At 41.0% G+C, this 19,708-nt stretch overlaps 1 protein-coding gene across 3 annotated transcripts in view; it reads right to left on the reverse strand.

Annotated features, from left to right (window-relative positions):
- RAPGEF5 (Rap guanine nucleotide exchange factor 5) overlaps positions 1-19,708 on the reverse strand; it is a 236,881-nt gene that overhangs the window by 50,449 nt on the left and 166,724 nt on the right. For all 3 annotated transcript variants that reach the window (XM_024106678.3, XM_024106672.3, XM_065583335.1), the window contains 3 exons: positions 7,310-7,388; positions 3,263-3,407; positions 467-564 (listed from right to left, as the gene is read on the reverse strand). In XM_024106678.3, coding sequence (XP_023962446.2) covers positions 467-564; positions 3,263-3,407; positions 7,310-7,388 — 322 coding nt within the window. The remainder of the gene's footprint in view (positions 1-466; positions 565-3,262; positions 3,408-7,309; positions 7,389-19,708) is intronic.

Genomic DNA, 19,708 nt, shown 5'->3' on the forward strand with positions numbered 1-19,708 from the left:
CCACCATGGACAGTGGGGAGGATCCCGGAGCTCCAGGAGCGGTGAGTGTTGGACCCTCCTACCTCCCCATTTTGTCAGTTATTTTTAGTAAAAGTCAGGGACAGCTCACAGGCTTCCATTAATTTCTGTTTATTGCCCGTGACCTGTCCGTGACTTTTACTAAAAATAACCATGACAAATGCCATACTTACTAACACTGAGTAGTACTCTACTTCACAAGTAGTCTCACCAAAATTAATGGGAGTAATTGCATAGTACCTTACTCTACATCATGAGAAAAATTGGAATAATCTGGCTTTATGTAAAAAGAAAGGTTATTTGTAAGGTTATATGTAAAGGTTGTTCCCCTTGTATTGTAGTTATATTACTTATCCTTTTGTCTTTCTCTGTGCTAAAGAAAAATGTAAATAAAAAAAGTAAATTATACCCAAAAAAATGAGGGTTGACCAAAATAATCAATACTTACTGACGACGATGCAATCCAAGTATCTTTTGAAATTCTTTCAATTCCTTCTCGAGTATGGGATATTCATATACATCATCTAACACATTTCTGTATATTGTCTGAAAAATAAAAAAGGGTATCTGCACATATCTGATGACTGAAATAAATATTATACATCATATCAGCAGCTTCCCTCAAATGAAGCATTACCCTAATAAAATAAATTCCAGGAATGTTTTAAAATGGGTCCTGTAATCCAGACAGTTCCTCTTTAAATAACTAAACCAGTCAGTGTCTGGTTGCTGTACAGAGAAGTGCTCTTTGCACCATCACCAAAGGATAGCACTAAGGTGTCAGCACTCATCTGTCTGTGGAAAGATTTAAAATGGCACTTGTGTTTGTTACTTCAAATCTGGTTTAGCTCAGAACAATCTACTGTTAAGCATGAAAACAGATCACACCATCATCACTCGATCAAAACAATGACAGTAATAATAATCAATCAATTGATCTGACTACTAAGGTTAAGAGTATTTTCATTTATTTTCTGCATTTACATCCAAAAATGTTCTAGTCCCAAAATCTCTCACACAGAAATGACAAGATGCTCCTACTCTCAAATTAATGAACAAATAAATCTTATGTTCTTGATTTTTTGCATTTCCTGAATGTCATTATTCAAACCCTTTTGAGAACCTCAACTAATTATGGAAGACATTTGACCTTAGATATAAAGGTAAACAAATTATACTAACTTTGATGCTTGAAGTCATTAAGGAGGTGAAAATTTTCTCTTTGATCTTCTATACCCAGAGTTTTTCCTGGCTAGCAAATGGGGATCATATACTAAAGGCCAAATTATGAGCCCAACTTTACAAACTGTGGGCATAAATAATTTTGGACTACAATTTCATATGCAATTTTTTCAGGTGCAATTTAGACTAACTGAACATTAGTAGTAGTAGTAGTAGTAGTAGAGGTACTGTGGTGGTACCTTAAGCCACAGTCAGGGATGGGGGCCCAAAGTTCTTGGCTCTGCCCCCACGGGCTTACAAGATAAACCACCATTTAATAAAATGTAAATCCCCCATTGTTGGCACAGTTGGTGCCCAACTCCTAGCACTGTTTTACACATGGAATGCCGCTAGAGCAGAAGCCCTGGGCCCCTACTTCTATGTGCTCTGCATCAGTCACAAGGAACTCAAATAGCAAAGAAGCCCAAAACTTTCTCCAAGATTAGTTTAGCACTGCAGGGTTCTTAAGTTTACCATGAGTGAATCCATAACAGAAAGTGCCCCCAACCAGGTCCCTAAATGAAGGTAAAGAGTTATTTCAGGAAAGGAGAAGGAGCTCAGGCAGACTCCCAAGAGAATTCCTTCCTTCCATCAGAAGTAGGAAATAGACCAGAGGTGGCAAACTATAGCCCGGGGGCCACATCCGCCCCTTCAGACGTTTTAATCTGGCCTTCAAGCTCCCAACGGGGATCAGGGTCCAGGGCTTGCCCGGCTCTGCACGGCTCCCGGAAGCAGCAGCATGTCCCCACTTCAGCTCCTTGAATAGGGGCAGTCAGAGGGCTCTGCATGCTGCCCCTGCCCCAAGTGCCACTCCAACCTCCCATTGGCTGGGACATGAGCATTCATGGCCTGCCATACAATTTCCATACCCAGATGTGGCCCTCGGGCCAAAAAGTTTGCCCACCCCTGAAATGGACAGATCTAGACCCAACATTGTCATTAAAATAGTAATGCTATCAAGTTACAGTTGCATTTAGAAATCACTGAAACAGGACAGTAAGGGCTTGTCTACACGGTGAGTTAGTCCTCATCAGAGGGGTGTAAATTCTAGTGTGCAAAACTGTATCATGCACTAGCCAGCCCATGGGGACTCTGCTGGTCCCTAGTATGTGTTAATATAGTTCCATTTCAAACAGCAATTACATTAACATGCACTAGTGAATTTTTAGTGCACAGCAGGAGGGTTCACATAGGCTACTTAATGTGTGACACACTAGTATGCACTAGAAGTTACACCCTGCTGGTGCAGATGAATGCATCACACAGACAAACCGAACACTCCTTGCTCATAAGTAAGGCAAAAATTTAGGGCATGTCTACACAAGCACTTACTGCACACCAAGCTGGAATGTAAATCTACAGTACTCCAGCATGCCGCCCACTAACTATCCATGTAGGCCCTCCTGATCTGCACTAAAAGTTCCTAGTGTGCACTGACATATGTGCCATACAGTAAGTGCTTGTGTAGAGAGGCTCTTTCTTTCTCAAAATGCATAAAGGAACTACCAGGGTATCTACTAGCACCTGTCAAACACTACAGAATAGATGCTCAGTGTTTGCTGAAAGGGGCATAAAATGCTGTTCCCAAATCAGTGTTCCAAATAACAGACTGGTTAGAAGTTCTAGACTGGTAAAGAACATGAGTACATCTGTAGATATTTCCTTTACCTGTTAATTTTTTAGTGTAGAGCTCCTCCCTTTAAAGATTACCCACCCTTTGTACAAAGTTTCATATCATATCAGAACTCAGTGTATATTTCCAGTGTCTAATATAACAGATATTCAGTTGAAACTTAAAAATCAATGAGGCATTAAGCCTCTTACATGTAGAAGGTTGCTTAGTCATACTGTTTCCATCTATTGGCAGAGAGGACTTATGTCCTAATCACTGACCTAGTATAAAAGAGTTCAAAAGGTAAGAAAAATTATGCCCAATATTTTTCTCATTTGGGATTTTCAACACATATACCTGAGAATCTGTTATTTATAGAGTATTAAAGTGCATCAGTGAGTATTACAGTACCTTTAAAAATTGCTTTAAATGTTCATCTTCATGTAACCAGTCTTTGTAGAGAGAAGTCCACTGAGATACCAAATGCAAGACTTTTCGTTTTCTACAGGGAACATCTGCATTTTCTTCCTTGTCTTGATCATTCTTAGCACAATAGGTACAATAGGTTAAGGAACAAAAGCCTAGGATATCATTAAAATTTAGAAATTAAAGGGGGGGAAAGAATGGTTAGGTCATGTAATCCATCCCCCTGGCAGTGCCGAATTTTTCACTATACCATATGGTCTTAAGTACTTTATCCTGTGTAGTTTAGGAAATTGAGAAGGGTTATCAACTTTTAGGAACGAAACACACAGTTACAGAAATGTCAGCTGAACCTCATTGCTACCTGAATATATTTCTCCTTTATAGACGGGGGACACAATTCTATAAAAGGAAAACCAATTTAAAAGGAATTACACAATGTTGAGTCATATCTTTTCTGTGCAGCTGATATAGATGCAAACATGATTTACTGTTGGAAGCAGGACAATGAATCATTAAATACAAACATTACATTTTGGAGCATAGGCATTCTTTCTGTTCACCAATATATAATTATGCATCAGTGGAAATAGCACATTATTTTTAAAAAAGTAAAAGGGATCAATTTTGACCATTTTCCCTCTGTCACAATGCAAGTAAAAGCAACAGGAGAAAATTGCCACGTCACACAATCTACTTATTTCTGCCTCTTACCCATTCTTTCTTTCCTCAAGTATAGAGAATCATTTGTTTGCACACTTTTGCGCATCATGTTATAAAAACTGAAACTTGACAAATCAGTTCATTTTACAGCAACAAGCTAATTAAAACAAAACAGTCCACATCATATGGAGGTAGGTGGAACATTTTCCTGAAAAACATGTTTTCCATCTTTAAAGTGGGATACAGAATATATTGTACCATATCTCTAAAAGGTTGGTCATTGTAAGATATACACCACTTATTTTCCCCTTACCACACATTAAAATCCTTAAATTATATAGATATGAGTATTTTTGGGAGCTGTCTATAGCAGAGGAAGCACAGTCTGGGTAAGTTTAAATCTAACTGTGTAATGGTAATTTGCAAATGTCAGTATAAACCAACATATAAAACTTTTTTTTTTTTTTTTTTCAGAAAAAGCACTGGGTTGAACTGTCCCATGGCTGCTAGGGGGAGGGGGAGGAAGGAGGAGTAGGTAACTTTGGTTTCATTCCTATTTCAAACATTATATTTTAAATTAATAATTGATTTTTTGTAGATATAGGAATATTAACTACCCTTTTAATTTAACTCCTCCGGATGTTCACTATTGTTGTCGTGTATACACGACGTATAGCTATTTACAGATGGAAGAAAGTAGGATTTAATCAATTCATAATGAAGTATACTCTCTATAAAAACTACTAATTGTATCGTTTAATTCAAATCAGGAATATGAGAAGATGAGGAAGCTAAATTAATGTATCTGTATAAATGTAAACGGGCATATTATATATGTGCATGTGTGTATTTACATGAGACAAGAAAAACTATTAATTTGATGATTGTACACAGATAAGCAATAAAAAGAATAAGGAAATGAACTTGTTGAGGTTGAACTCAATCTTACCTCTTTCTTAATAAACTTTTGTATTACAATACAATCTTTGGTTATGTGGTCACAAAATTAAAATTTTTGCACACAATATTTAAAAATTCTGCAAGTTTTATTTGTCAATAAATAAATGCAGAGGCTCCAGCATGGCAGTGGGAAGCACAGGCCACTGGCTGTACAAAGGTGGGAGATCACCCTGTAGCCTCTCCACCCCCGACTCCCAGGACACGAACTCAGTGGTGAGGCTGCACGTGACCCTGACATGGCACAAGGCCTGGGCCTGCCCCAGAAACACCCTGGGGCCCCTCTGTGCCAGGCACACCAGGTGTGGGACAGGCTCAATCAGGCAGGATCCAAGTGTGGAAGGGCTCGGGGTGGGGGAGTGGGGCTAGGTGATGTGGGGGTCTGGGAGAAGCTAGTTGGGGGGCAGTGGTATGGTCTGGGTGCAGGGGTGGGGGTCTGAAGGCAGGGGGTCTAGGTGCAGAGGGGCTCCAGATACAGGGGTAGAGGTTCAGTGGGGTGGGGTTCGGGTATGGAGGGCTAGGGGTGTTCTGGATGTATCCGGTGAGGCTTGGCAGGGGTGTCTGGATATGAGAGGTCTGGATGCATGGGGGGAGCAACTATCTGTACAGTGACCTCTGCCCCCACAGCTGAGGAGTGATGGGGGCAGGAAACAGGGGAGGATGCTAAGCTTCCTGCAGCTGGGGGAAGCTTCTGGGGGTGGGTTTGACACAGCTCCAGACACTCCTTGCAGGGGAAGAGGAAGTCCTGTCCTCTCCTGCCTCCAGCCCAGCCGTGACTAGCAGCTGATCCTGGCTCAGGGTAGGAGCTACTGGCTGGGGTGTCCCCAACCCCGTGGTGATTTACCTCTCCGCCGGCTGCTCCAGGTGCCTGAAATGATGTACCTGCTCTACTAGGGAATGGTGCATGACTGTTCTTGCTGCTTCCCTATCAGAATGTCTTATTTCTGCGGGAAATCAAAGAAATCTGTGGGAGACATGAATTCTGTGCACGAGCAGTGGCACAAAATTCCCCCAGAAGTAACAAGTGTATGTATGTGATCATACAATTAAAGACTGTATCACGGTATACGGGACAGAAATAATATTGCACGTTCAACCATAGTACTGGAATTTCTGATTTTTGGGTGCTTAGCCATGCAACTATAATGTGTGTGTTGGCGGGGGGGGGGGGGGGAGGGTGTAACAGAGATGAAACAAAGCACCTGGTCTGAAACTTCTTGAATATTAGGGATGTTCAAATCCTAATCTAGATTTGAAATTTCTAGTTTGAGTTTCTCTCTGGATAATGAACAGAATGCCAACCTAAACATACCTGAACTTTGGGAGATTTCAGTTTTGTATCCATATCCCAATATAAACTCCACGGCTCAGGCCTCTCTTTGTGTGTCTGAGTATTATATATTAGGCAGTAGTCCACTTTTCCCAGCATTCTTATGTGCAACCCCTATACACGCATATGTTCTGTATAGTTTATAATTTAACGTGTGTGTGAAAAGCATAATTTATCCTTCCAAACATCCAGATGGCTAGTCTTAATAAGATAAAACTTTAAAAAATGTTATCCTCTTGTGGCACATTTCATTATGAGATATAATGGGAAATATGAAATGTCATTTATTGCATCATTTCCTCGGTTCCAAGAAAATGACAGTCAATGAACTGTTAAGATCCATCTCACGCAGATATCCCCAAGGAGTTCTGAAGATAACACTGTTTTAGAACTTTGTCTAAACTTTCTGTGTGTTTGATTATATGGCTTAGTTACAGTATTTCATTTTTCATCCCGTCTAAGTGTCTGAGACATACATTTTTAAGGTGGGGTTTCCTTCCTTCTGTTCTTAGTGGTGGCTTGCTACTAATTTTTAAGGAAGAAAATGAAATGTGGTCACTGCTTGTGGATCAATAAAAACTAGATATATTATCTACTAAGCAACTCTTTGAATGTATAGCATATTCCACAACCACAACTTAAAAAGTCCCTATCCCAGTTTCATTTTTAACCTTTCTTATACATGGATTAATATTGAGGCAAACGTACTTAACACAATACTGTATAGCAAATTAGGACCAGATTGACACTTGCCCTTGAGCAAATACATATCAGGAGTGAGGGCATAATGGTGAGTAAAAGGAGCTTCCTCCACACGAGCTAGGGTCTTTTATATAGTCACACCAAAGGGTGTATAAAACTTCCAAAGGAAGATAGGTAGGAGATGAGGCTCAGAGCTCTCTCCTGGCAAATCAATCAGTGGAGCTGTTTCAGTGCATGAAGGGAAGCAGGCTGCAGTGTTCCCTTGGCAAGGTGTACAAATATACCCACATTGCACTCTCTGGAGCCCTGGGAGTGGTTGTGACTCCTGTAGGAAAGATGATGAGGACTACAAATACATAACTTTTTCAGTTAATGAAGGATATTGCCTCAGCAATGCCTGGCATAAGTCATCCGTCGTCATGAAGACCGTGTATGTGAGAAGGAAGTCATCAAGGAGGGTCTCTGCAGAGAAAAAACAAAAGAATCCCAAAGTACAGTAAGTTACATAGGTGAGGAGGCAGCTACCTATTGCTGCTAGTGTGCATGTCTGGAATATGACTTGTTAAAATATTCAGAGGATTCAAGCCCAATAAAGGTATTATTTATTTAGTTAGTGTAAATTTGAAACAGTTCACAATATGCTGTCTCTGAGAACATGAGATCTTTCTGTCACAGTGGCACCCTAAATGTTTATATTACTTGTAAATCAGAAAAGACTGAATCAGGCCCTTTGGATAATGCTATACATTGTAGATTTTAAATAAAAATCATAACGCTTCCATTATGCATCTTTTCTCACATTGTGAGCTTTAAAATGGCATTTCATCAATTTAGTAAGTTAGGTCATTTCCAAAAGAGTTTATTTAAGTTTATGGCAAGAAGATGGACAGACAGAGGCTACAAAAGCCCATTAAAAATCTTTTCTTTTCTAGACTGCTGGTACTGTAGGTATATAGTGAATGACTCATCCTTCTAAAGCAGGAGCATATGTGAAATATGCTAGCTAGTCTCTATCCCGTAGTTAGTAAACAGGTGTTTACGTCACACAAAAAAGTAACCATCCCAATTGGCACCCTAAATCTCAGCAAAGCAACCTTACCACAGGCTTGACTAAACTGTTTTGGGAAATCTGAAAGAGTAGAAGAGGTGAATTTGTATATATATTGACTGGGATCCGAAAAGCAACTGGTAGCACACCAGTTCTGAGTGTAATTTTAAGCTTCTGTTCGCAGTGTTAACCTTTTGGAATTTTTTCTTAAACTTTATTTAATAATGTAACAAAAGCTTTCTCTGTCTCTTACGTTCCTCCTTTTGGCTTTGGTGGTATTTTACCAAAGCAAGCTAAGTCATTTGTTTAGATAATAATTCTATCCACTTCAGTTGTTTTGCATCAAGTCTTTGGGTAGTAAACTGTACTAATTCACAACTCAGTAAAACAACATGAAATTCTGTTCCTCCTCCCTCCCCCTCACTTATCATATGAATCTCAGGATTTTTCTAAAACTTTAGGGCATCCAACAAAATTAAACTAGTTCATCTCCTATTCCCATAAGTTATCCACAAATGTAATACATCCTATAGGAACATATTTGCTGTACAAACTAATAAAGCAATCATTACTAGTCTAAAAATGGACAAGAGAGCCTATTGCCCTTCATAGCTTAATGTGAAAATGAACGTCTTTCTTTTATAAGATTTTAGATATTAAGAATTTCTAAAGTTTTAGCAAATGTACTGCTTCACTTCTAAAAATAAATCAGTCTAGCATCAATTATTTTACCACATGAGGATATGAAAGTGGATACAAGTTGAATAGAACACTCCTGTCATATGTACAGCATGCAGTATTTTGGCAGCTCCTTCATGCATATTGACTTAAATGGGAGATTTCCTGATATCAGGACTGAAGGCCAAATGATCCCTACACAGAAAAAAAGACAAGGCAGAGCCAAGAAACTCCCTGGGCCTGATTCTCCCATCACTTGTGCATGGCCAGTTCCCACTGAAATCAACGTGCATGCGTGCAATTGACAGGATATTTGGGTCTCCTGGGTTTTTAAACTCAGAGGTTCTGAATCATTATCCCAACTAGTAGGATACCTTCTTGGAGTGGTGTGTCCTCAGAAGTACAGAAGGAGGGCAGAATGCTCCTAAGGGTTCTGAGGCATGTCCACACAGCTGCCAGGATGTAAGGTGGAGGAGAGTAAATAAGGACTACCCTCCTGAGACATGCTGTCATGGGGAATCAAGTACGTCTATTCACTTACACCACATTAAAAACCAAACATCATGAAGGGGATTTCCATGTAAGATAATGATGAGAGAATCAACATTATCTGGTACAGCTATTTCCCTGCTCTTTAGAGGTGGGATTAGACCAAGCAGAATGGCTATTCTACAGTCATTCCTGAGAAAAGCTCCTAAGCCTGAGGGCGATACACCGGACGTAAGCTTTTGAGTGGCTGGGGTGGGGTGGAAATGATGCCCATTTAAGCTTAATGTATCAGTAATTCCACTATTTCCAAGTCCTTCGTGATTTTTGAGTACACAGTATCAGAATCGTAGGACTTGAAAGTACCTCAAGAAATCTTCTAGTCCAGTCCCTTGCATTCATGGCAGGATTAAGTTATTATCTAGACCATCCTTGACAAGTGTTTAAGCCTGCTCTTAAAAATCTCCAATGACAGAGATTCCACAACCTCCCTAGGCAATTTATTCCAGTGCTTAATCACCTTGACAGTTAGGAAGTTTTTCCTAATGTCCAACCTAAATCTCCCTTGGTGCAATTTAAGCCAATTGTTTCTTGTCCTATCCTAAGAGGTTAAAAAGGACAATTTTTCTCCCTCCTCCTTGTAACAATTTTTTATGTACTTGAAAACTTATCACGTCTCCTCTCAGTCTTCTCTTTCCACACTAACCAAACCCAATTTTTTCCAATCTTCCCTCATAGGTCATGTTTTCTAGACCTTTATTTATTTTTGTTTCTCTTCTCTGGACTTTGTCCAATTTGTCCACATCTTTCCTGAAATGTGGTACCCAGATACTCCAGTTGAGGCCTAATCAATACAGAGGAAATCAGAAGAATTACTTCTTGTATCTTGCTTACAACACTCCTGCTAATACATCCCAGAATTAGGTTTCCTTTTTTTTTTTTTTTGCAAGTGTTATGCTGTTGACTCATATTTAGCTTGTGATCCACTATGAAACCCCCCCCCCCCAGATCCCTTTCTGCAATATTTCTTTCTAGGCAGTCATTTCCCAGTTTGTATGTGTGCAACTGATTGTTCCTTCCTAAGTGGAGTACTTTGCATTCGTCCTTATAGAATTTCATCCTATTTGCTTCAGACCATTTCTCCAGTTTATCCAGATCATTTTACATGACATGGCTCAGAACACAGACAGACAGATATGGCCAATATATTAAAGCCTCTCTAACAGTGCTGTAGTACCCCTCTGTATTGATCACCCTCATATTTCACAGTAACTAGCAGCACCTGTCTAAGTATAGTATTAATCTGATGTAACAGAGCACAATATTTAACATAAAATTATCCCTTCTTTCATAATCAAACACTAAATTAAGATCAAATTCAAGAAGTTCCCAGTGCTGTCCTGGGAATACATCCTCTGACATTAAAACTATTATAGCATACTTTAAATGTGAGACATTCTTAATACAGATACCCAGTTTTACTTTCTTAATTTATCATTTGTATTTACTTCTTTATTGAATGAAGAATAGAATTTGAAAAAGACTCATGACAGAGACATCAATGGCAACAGTTGCTACTTAATCTCTGATGAATAGATAGATCAATCGATAGATAATGACTACCAATCCTGTAGTCATGGTGTACAAAATATTCCTGTTTTCTTCAAAAAGTCTAACTGGATCAATGCATTTACCATTCAATTCAGAAGCTGGTCTAAAAAGACTCCTGATAAAAAGATACACATTTAAAACCACTTGCATGCATATTAAAACCATGCAATTCTTTAGAATATTTATTTCTATCATTTGTTAAACTTAGTAGAAAATATTATTTTTGTGTAGCAAGCACATATCCCAAACAAAAAGGCATTATACAGAGCTTGTACTCTAGATAAAAAGGACATCATTCAATCTGATCCATCTCTTTTCGGCGATATAATGCAACTATTAATCTGAAAGGTGGTTTTCAAAAACAGTTCTTTGGAAACTGGTGTTTGTGGCATCAAGAACTACATCTAATCCCATATCCTAGTTCTTTACTAAATGGTACAATTGTGCAATGAGCTTTATGAAAAATAAAAAAATCCATTTGCAACAGGTTATTTCCACAATGACTTTATGAACAGTTATACCTACAGGCAACTTATCAATTCCTACAATATGTAAATAACATGTTGACAACCATGAAGCTTTGAGACAAAATAGAATTAAATACTACCTAACTGACATTTTTAAAAAAATGAACTTTGTATCTATAAGCTTTTACTGGGCTAATGTAATTATAAGAAAATGCTGTAAACTTTATTGTACTAATTAGCACTAAAACCATTGATTTGAGATATTGTTCTGGACATTTCATTGCCTGTTAGGTTCTCCAGGATCATCAGCTCTATATTTTAACTTTATGCAAGAAATACATTGTATATTTTTGGGTAGAAATATTTTTTAAATTGAAGAGTTATTGCAGGGAAGATTTGAGTTTGCTAGCCTTGACCCTTCCTAGAATAGCTTAAAACTATTTATAATCTCGCCATACATTTTAAAGCTTATGATTCCCATCTAATCTACACACAAGAAAATAAACATACATGGGACAGACATGCTTGCCACCTCAATTCCATAACATCCTTGAATGGCTGCTTGGAGATCCAATACAATATTATGATACACAAGATCCTCAGCTGGTGTAAACTGTCCCTTTTCCATTGACCTCAACAGAACCAGGGGAATTCATACCAGTTAAGGGTCTGCCCCTAGTATACAGCATCTACTTTTCTCTCCACGTGCAGAAGAGATTTATGTGGGTAGTTCCTATCCTTTAATTCTGCCCCCAAAAGATGATATACCACTAAGCCAAACAAATATATATATATATATATATTATATATACACATATATACACACACACACCTCTACCCAGATATAACGCGACCTGATATAACACGAATTCGGATATAACGCGGTAAAGCACTGCTCCGGGGGGGAGAGGGGGGCGGGGCTGCACACTCCGGCAGATCAAAGCAAGTTTGCTATAATGCGGTTTCACCTATAATGTGGTAAGATTTTTTGGCTCCCGAGGACAGCGTTATATCGGGGTAGAGGTGTATAGTGTGTGTGTGTGTGTGTGTGTGTGTGCGCGCGCAGTCCACAAGCACCGACAACAAGAAAAGTTCATAAAATAGGATTATTGTAATGCATCTATAGGCTAAGCCTCTCTAAATTGTGTCTCAACTTGTTTAGAAATTAAACCCCCTAAAGGAATATTTTTAAGAAAGAGTCTATATGCTACATGTGATCCAGTAATAGATTCACTCATCTGTTAAATTACTTTAAAACAAGTAAGCAAAGGAAAAGTGCTTTTGATAGACAACATCCTATAATAGTAATTTAATCTAAGTACCGAACAGTAATGATAATATTTAAAACTCTTTGCATCACTTAAATTCCCCAATATATCACCATTAACTATAACTACATATTTTCTCTTCAGATGTGCTGTAATTTAAATAGTTCTGCAAGGGTTTTACACAGTGCACAAACACTATACCCAGGGACCCAAGAAATAAATGCACAGCAGTGTAATGTGTGTAACAACAGGCTTTAGTGGAACTTGAAGTTAAATTACTTTTACCTTTGGAACCCTAACATTTGAGTAAGGACCACATCTGGGTGAACACTGCAAAAAATCTTATTTGAAAACCTTTTGGATTTTGAAATAATTTGCTTTGACCAGGCTCACAGCCCTTGTGGTTCACTTTCTGTGAATATTTGTTTGATTGAGTTTATTGGCATGAATGGTGGTGAAAAGCAAATGTTACTGCATGCATGAGTATTCATGGAAACAGAAGTCTGAGCTATGTCAAATGCCTAACCTGAATAATCAAAACTAGACAAAGCCACGACTACACTAGGAAAATATGAGCATCCTGTGTAAACAGCAAGTAATGTATAAAAAACATGGTAGCTGGTCAGGGTTAGTCCTAGAGTCCCATCTAGGGTTAACCACAACCAGCTAAATTTTTTTTAACACATGACTGCCCTTGTCCACACTAATGACAAATTAATATTTAAGATCATGTTAGTTAACATAGTTTCTAACATGATGCATTTTCTCAGGGCAGGTCATCACTACCCACCGGATCGGTGGGTAGTGATCCATCTACCGGGGGTCAATTTATGGCATCTAGTGTAAACGCGATAAAATCGATCCTCGATCGCGCTCCCCGTCGACTCCAGAACTCCAGATCGTGAGAGGCAGAGGCGGAGTCGACAGGGGAGAGGCAGCGGTCAACTCGCTGCCATCCTCACGGCCAGGTAAGTCAACCTAAGATACGCAGACTTCAGTTATGCTATTCGCGTAGCTGAAGTTGCGTATCTTAGGTCGACCCCCCCCCCAACTAGTGTAGACCTGGGCTTAGTCTAGACAAGGCCCAAGACAGCTCAGATAGCAAATATAAAATATTCAGAGTGATCTGTTCACAATTAGTCCATAGAGAAAACCATATTTGTAAAACACCTCTCTGAATACTTTTAAACAACAAGTACATTCGAGCAAACAATGATCTGCTGGCAGATAACCTGCAAGCAGAAAAAGAGGCTAAGTCTGTCACATAAATTATTTATTGCAAAGTATTTGTTCAGCTCTGCTAAGGACAATTTACATGAGTACAGTTTTGAAGGAGTAAGGGTTCTAAGTGTGTAATTCAGTTTGATCAAATATGAACAGAAATCTTTTCAGAGTTTTCTAGTTGAATCACAGTTGATTATAAAAAAGGCAGTGCCAATCAAAGCACTGTTTCTTTTACACTATATTCCATACACCTCTAAAAGACAGTGATACTTGGCTTTGAAATACACACCACAGCTTTTAACTTTCACTCTTCTATGTACCAGTTTCTGCATAAATTTGTAATACTTCCAACATTTTGTATCCTGATCATATAGGAGCTGCTACCTTCCCCTGGTTCTCACAAAAAAATGTTTTTTAAGATTTGCAGCAAACAGTGAAAATAAAATACATGCTATATACACCTCTACCCCGATATAACGTGACCCAATATAACACGAATTCGGATATAACATGGTAAAGCAGCGCTCCAGGGGGGTTGGGCTGCGCGCTCCAGCGGATCAAAGCAAGTTCGATATAACGCAGTTTCACCTATAACGCGGTAAGATTTTTTGGCTCCTGAGGACAGCGTTATATCGGGGTAGAGATGTATACTTGAAATGGCATGACAGACTTATGGACAAAGAGGGACTACTTTCAAAGGATGCTTTTTATATACATATATATAGTGAGTGTCTACACTGCTGCAGCATTTCTAGTAAAGACATAGCCTTATGCTTTCTCTGTTGTGCATCTTAATGGAGCTTTAAAAGGCCTGAAATTGTCTTCAGAATTAAATATTTCAGTAGCTGCAAACTTGTCACATACTTCGTAATAATTGCCTAACCAAATAAAGGAAAACTGGGAGGAACAAAGAAAAATTAGATTGACGGCTAAAAGGAAATGTTTAAATAAAAAATTCACGAAGAGACTTCAAAAGAAATGGCATCACAGACTTCTGTACAAAGAAAGACTACTTTCAATGCAAGCTGTGTGTGTGTATATTAAGATGCACAACAGAAAAAGCATAAGGCTAGGTCTTTATTAGAAATGCGGCAGCAGTGTAGACACTACAGCAACAGAAGGGGTTCTCCCCTCACTATAGTTAATCCACCTCCGTGAAATGTGGTAGCTGGGTGAGTGGACCTAGCATTGTCTACACTGGGGGTTAGATCAGCTTACCTACATCACTCAGAGTTATGGATATTTCACACCCCTGGGCAACATAGCAGGATCGACCCAAGTTTTTACTATAGACTTGGCCTAAGTTCAGTGGGGTACTGCTCTTGCTGCTCCTTGGGAGCTGCCATAAGCAATAAGCACACCACAGTAAATGTGCATGATAACTAAAGCTCTCAATATGGTGTTTGAGGCATAAGAAGAATATAAAATAAAGCATTATGTGTTTTGGTACTAATCATCAATCTGTTTAAACCAACTTCTGTTTGAGGCTGAGTCCCATATGATGCCTTGGTTATGTGATTCAGAGAGGAGCAAAATGCTTCCCTTGGCTCCTTGCACCACCACAGTCTCTCCACATAGGAGACACAGGATTGGAACTCCACAGGAACTGAGGAGAGCCAAGAAGCAGCAGTTGGATGTGGGATGCTTCTCTTTATGGAACAGGAATTTTCTAGTGGAAATTTGTGCCAGGTTACTGTTAGTGGAACTAGCAATAACTCCTCTACAAGAGGAGTTGCAAGCTTGTAGTCTGTAGGCATAGGGTTAGAGCCAATGGCAACATGGCTCCCTTAGTGGAGAAGAGGAGCCCAGAGTCATACGTGGAGTGGATGACCCTACACAAGTATAGGCTGCAGATCATCCCCCGTGGACTTCTTAGAGAATCCACGGAATCCCCTGCTGTCACCAGCTGTGTCCTCTTCCCCCTTTGGCGCCCCACACTCTTCCCACTTGAGGAGACAACTCCCCAAGTTTTAACTCGAGGAATGGGGACACATGTTTTTCACTCCCACAAGTTTGAAGGATAAGAGGGTAGGATATGACCCATACATGGGGTCTGTATACTGCAGTTCTTTTTTCAACAACTCATTTTTTATCTCTTCCCCAATCCCTTTAATAGATGTGGTATCAATTACTAAGGCATTAAACATAAATGAATGAATAGTTTTGTAGCCTGAAAACTTCCAGATCACACAATTAGTGATAGAGATTATATTTATTACTATCTCCAAGACTTGAGACGCATTGCTGTTCTTGAACTCTGATGTCTCCCCACGCTACTAAAGCAGCCCAAAGCACCAGTGGAGCACAGGTATTGGTTTAATAAACATGAGAAAAGACTTCAGCCAAAGCAAAGATGGCCCTGTTAAATGGTTACCAGTTTCTATTTACTAATCTGAACTAATTTGAAGATACTGAGTGAAAAATAACCCACAAGACAGTTACAGCTATACAGGAGGAGAAAGTGAGGAATATATGCAGGGAAATATTGCCCAAAGGTTTATGTTACAGTAATTTTTAATAGACCAAAACCAGAGGTGAAAGTAAGCCAGTCCGGTCTGGTACAGTGTACCGGCAAGAGCCAGTACGCCGTGCTGGACCGCACCGGCTTCCGCGGCGGGAATGGGCTGCTTGGTCCCGGTCTGCCAGCGCCCCAGGGAGCAGTGGCTAGCAGGGAGCTCAGGGCAGACGCAGTCAGAGAGCGGCTCTGGCCCCGGGCCAGCTCCCCCAGCCAGAGGCTTGTACCCCGAGGGGCTGGCCGAGCGCTAGCAGCCCTTGTGAGTTGGACACGGGGCTCCCAGGGGCTCTGCCCTGGACTAGGTGGGGGTCGGGTTCAGTGACTGAATGGTCCCTTTGGGGTTGAACCGGCTCTTGGACAGGGTGGGGGTAAGGTGTTCTAGGGGCAGCCAGAGCCCCCCGATCAGAGCTGAGCAGCCCCTCTTTGCCCCAGCACATTTCCTCACGAAGCCGCTCCGAGCCCCTCCAGCGGGGGGGGGGGGGGGGTCCGATTTGCACAAGGGAGGCAGCTGGTGGCCGGGCCAGAGGCTGCTTGGGGAGTGCTGGGGCAGGACCCAGAGCCCCAGCAGCGGGGCAGCCCCGGGCCCACGCTGGAGCAGGGTCCAAAGTCCAGGAGCTTGTCCATTCCTAAGGGGGAACCAGGGGAGCTTTGGGCTGGGCCCTTCTGCTTGGCCCTGCTTGTGCCGGCGTGAGCGGGGCTGGGCCTGGCATAGGGGTCAGGCTGCCTTGCCCAAGGACTGAGCTGCCCAAGCTGTGCCCACCAAGGGCAGCCTGCAGAGTCCCCACATCCCTGCAGGCAGCGTGAACTGCTGGCCCTGGCCAGAGGCTGCATCGCTGCGGGGTGCCACCATGCTCACCCCTTCCAGGGAGGGGTCCCAGGCTGGCCAGGGCCCCAAATCGGTGCTAAGCAGGGCCAGTGCATGGAGCAGCTCCAAGCTGGGATATTTACTGGGGCCCAGACCCAGCGTCCATTGCCCAAGCAGCTCGGTGCCCGGGCTGGGGCCAGAATTTAAAGGGTCAGAGCTCCCCGCCGCTACGGGGAGCCCAGAGCCCTTTAAATCCCGCCTACAGCTCCAGCGACTGGGCTGGGATTTAAAGGGCCCTATAATTTGTCCCTGAGCCCTGGGGGCTCCCAGCCACCTTTGCAGCTGGGAGACCCGGGTTGATTTAAAGGCCCTGGGGCTCCCAGCCACAGCCGGTGCCCCAGGGCCTTTAAATCTTGAGAAGCCCCGCCTCTTCCGGTTGAGGCCATGCCTCTTCCAGGTGAGGCCACGCCCCCTCAGGACTCCAGCAGTACCGGTAAGTCCTGTAAGTTACTTTCATCCCGACCAAAACCAAAGCACTCTGCTAAGTAGCTGAAATAAAATATAGCTATAAATATGTAAAAAAGGCAGCACACCAGAATTAAGAAAGGCTACAACTTTATCAAGTTAAGGAAAACTTCATTGTTACTGATAACATTATTCAAAAGATCCCCTTTCTAACCAAATATGATGGTCTTAAATGCAACAAGAGATAACTTGAAAATCCATTACATTTTGCCCTTGTATTCTGGTAATCACTTTTTGCAGAGAATAATTTGCCTTGCTCTGCTTCTCACCTCCTCTGCTTCTGCTCTTCACAATGGCATTAAATTGGATAGTTGAGAATAATGTCAGTGCCACACGGGAATAAACAAAAGGAAGCTTTAATTATTGGGGATACAAGTCAGATAAAAAAAACATATTTGTGTTTAATTAATTCAGCTTTTAGGAATGTTTCTTCTAAAAGCAGCAGCTTCTAACACTGAGCCAACTCCAGCTACAAACAGTACTCAAAATTATAAAGTCCTGTCTTGTTCTTAAACAGTAGCAAGACGACCATCTCACCATTACAAAGCTATTGGAAGGAAGAAAACAGGAGCATTTTTTTGCTTCTAGTCCCTCAGCGAGGTAGCTTTGAATACACAGGAGTCACTTCATTGCTTTTCTTATTGTGCTGATACCAAACAGACAATGCCTCTTTGGAATACGGGGCTTTAATTTGAGAAATTTTGTCCAATTCTTTTTTTTTTTTAAACCCCATATTGTCTATCAGGTAAAATTAAAAATTAAGTACTGGCTATTCCTAGGTAGGTCACACTTAGACAGCAACTGAAAGAGAGTGAAAGGAACCTCTTTCTCCAACTGGCATAGGCATCCAAACAATGCAGACCTAGCTTTCTTGAGTTGGAGCTGGCTAATACGACCAGCATGGTCACAAAGGGATGTGGCCAACAATATTGATGTTGCCAGGGCTCTTTTTCTTTCCTCTCCCTCCCCCAAACAGCTGATGATAGACATTGGGGAGTGCATGCTGCTCCTTTCACAACCAAGCGTAAGGAATGTCATACTGCATACTCTCTCACTTGCTTTGAGACTGACGTTACACTCCATATTCTTTATGAAAATATGCTTATGATATGATATGACATAACAGATATACGTTAAGCAAGGTGGCGCATGTAAGATATCATTGAAAAGGTTGTGATTTACTGAATGTGATTATCCAATTTGTATACCTGTATTATTTCTGTATCTGAAGTTAAGAATATTGACCATGTATCTGTATTTCAAATGTGCTACTTTGGGTGTCGCCCACAACTAGTCCTTCAGATACAACAATCAAAAATCCAGACAGAGCTGATGGCCCATTAGGAAGAAACAACAAGACTGTGAAGATACTAATCTCTCTCCTCCCTGACACTACCTAGGTCAGGTGGTCCTGCCACCTGGTTCTAAACACTATCTTGGACTTCAAGTAATTTTCCACTCATAGGAGGGGGAAGTCAAGTTTGAGAAACAAAATGCTTCCGCCTATGTAAATTCTATTTAAGGCTGGGAAAGAAGGCATTCCAGACTCTCCTTCATGGCCTACCCAAGAAGGACTGCTGAAAGAACCTGAAGGGTCAAGAGACACTAAACTGAAGGGAAAGGCAGGGGTAAGTCCACATTGAGACAGGGGTCCAGTCTGTAAGAAGAAATAACTAGAACTCTGAGCTACAGAAACTCTGCATCCTGCCTAATTCAACATTTAGTGTGAGAAATTACATATTGTAACCTATTTCTTTAGTGAATCAAGCTTAGTTTGTGTGTTTTGTTTTATTTTGCTCAGTAATTTGCTTTGTTCTGTTTGCTACCCCTTTAACCACTTAAAATCTGCCTTTTATAGTTAATAAAATTTGTTTTGTTTATTATTAAACCCAGTTTCTGTAATTTCTAATGCGTCTGGGGGAGGGGAGAGAAGAAGTTGTGCATATCTTCCTCCACGTTAAGGGAAGGGGCGAATTTATGAGCTTACGTTGTACAGATTTCTCTACAGCGCAAGACAATATATCTCTGGGTCTGCACCCCAAGGGAGGTGGACACCTGAGGGCTGGCGGCAAGTCCCTTAAGCTGAGTCTTTCCAGAGCTGATCTTAGTGTCTGTGTCTTTCTGCAGTGGGATGTAGCCCTGCCTGTGTGTGTGC

Source organism: Chrysemys picta, chromosome 2, assembly GCF_011386835.1.
Source record: "Chrysemys picta bellii isolate R12L10 chromosome 2, ASM1138683v2, whole genome shotgun sequence".
Taxonomy (NCBI): domain Eukaryota; kingdom Metazoa; phylum Chordata; order Testudines; family Emydidae; genus Chrysemys; species Chrysemys picta.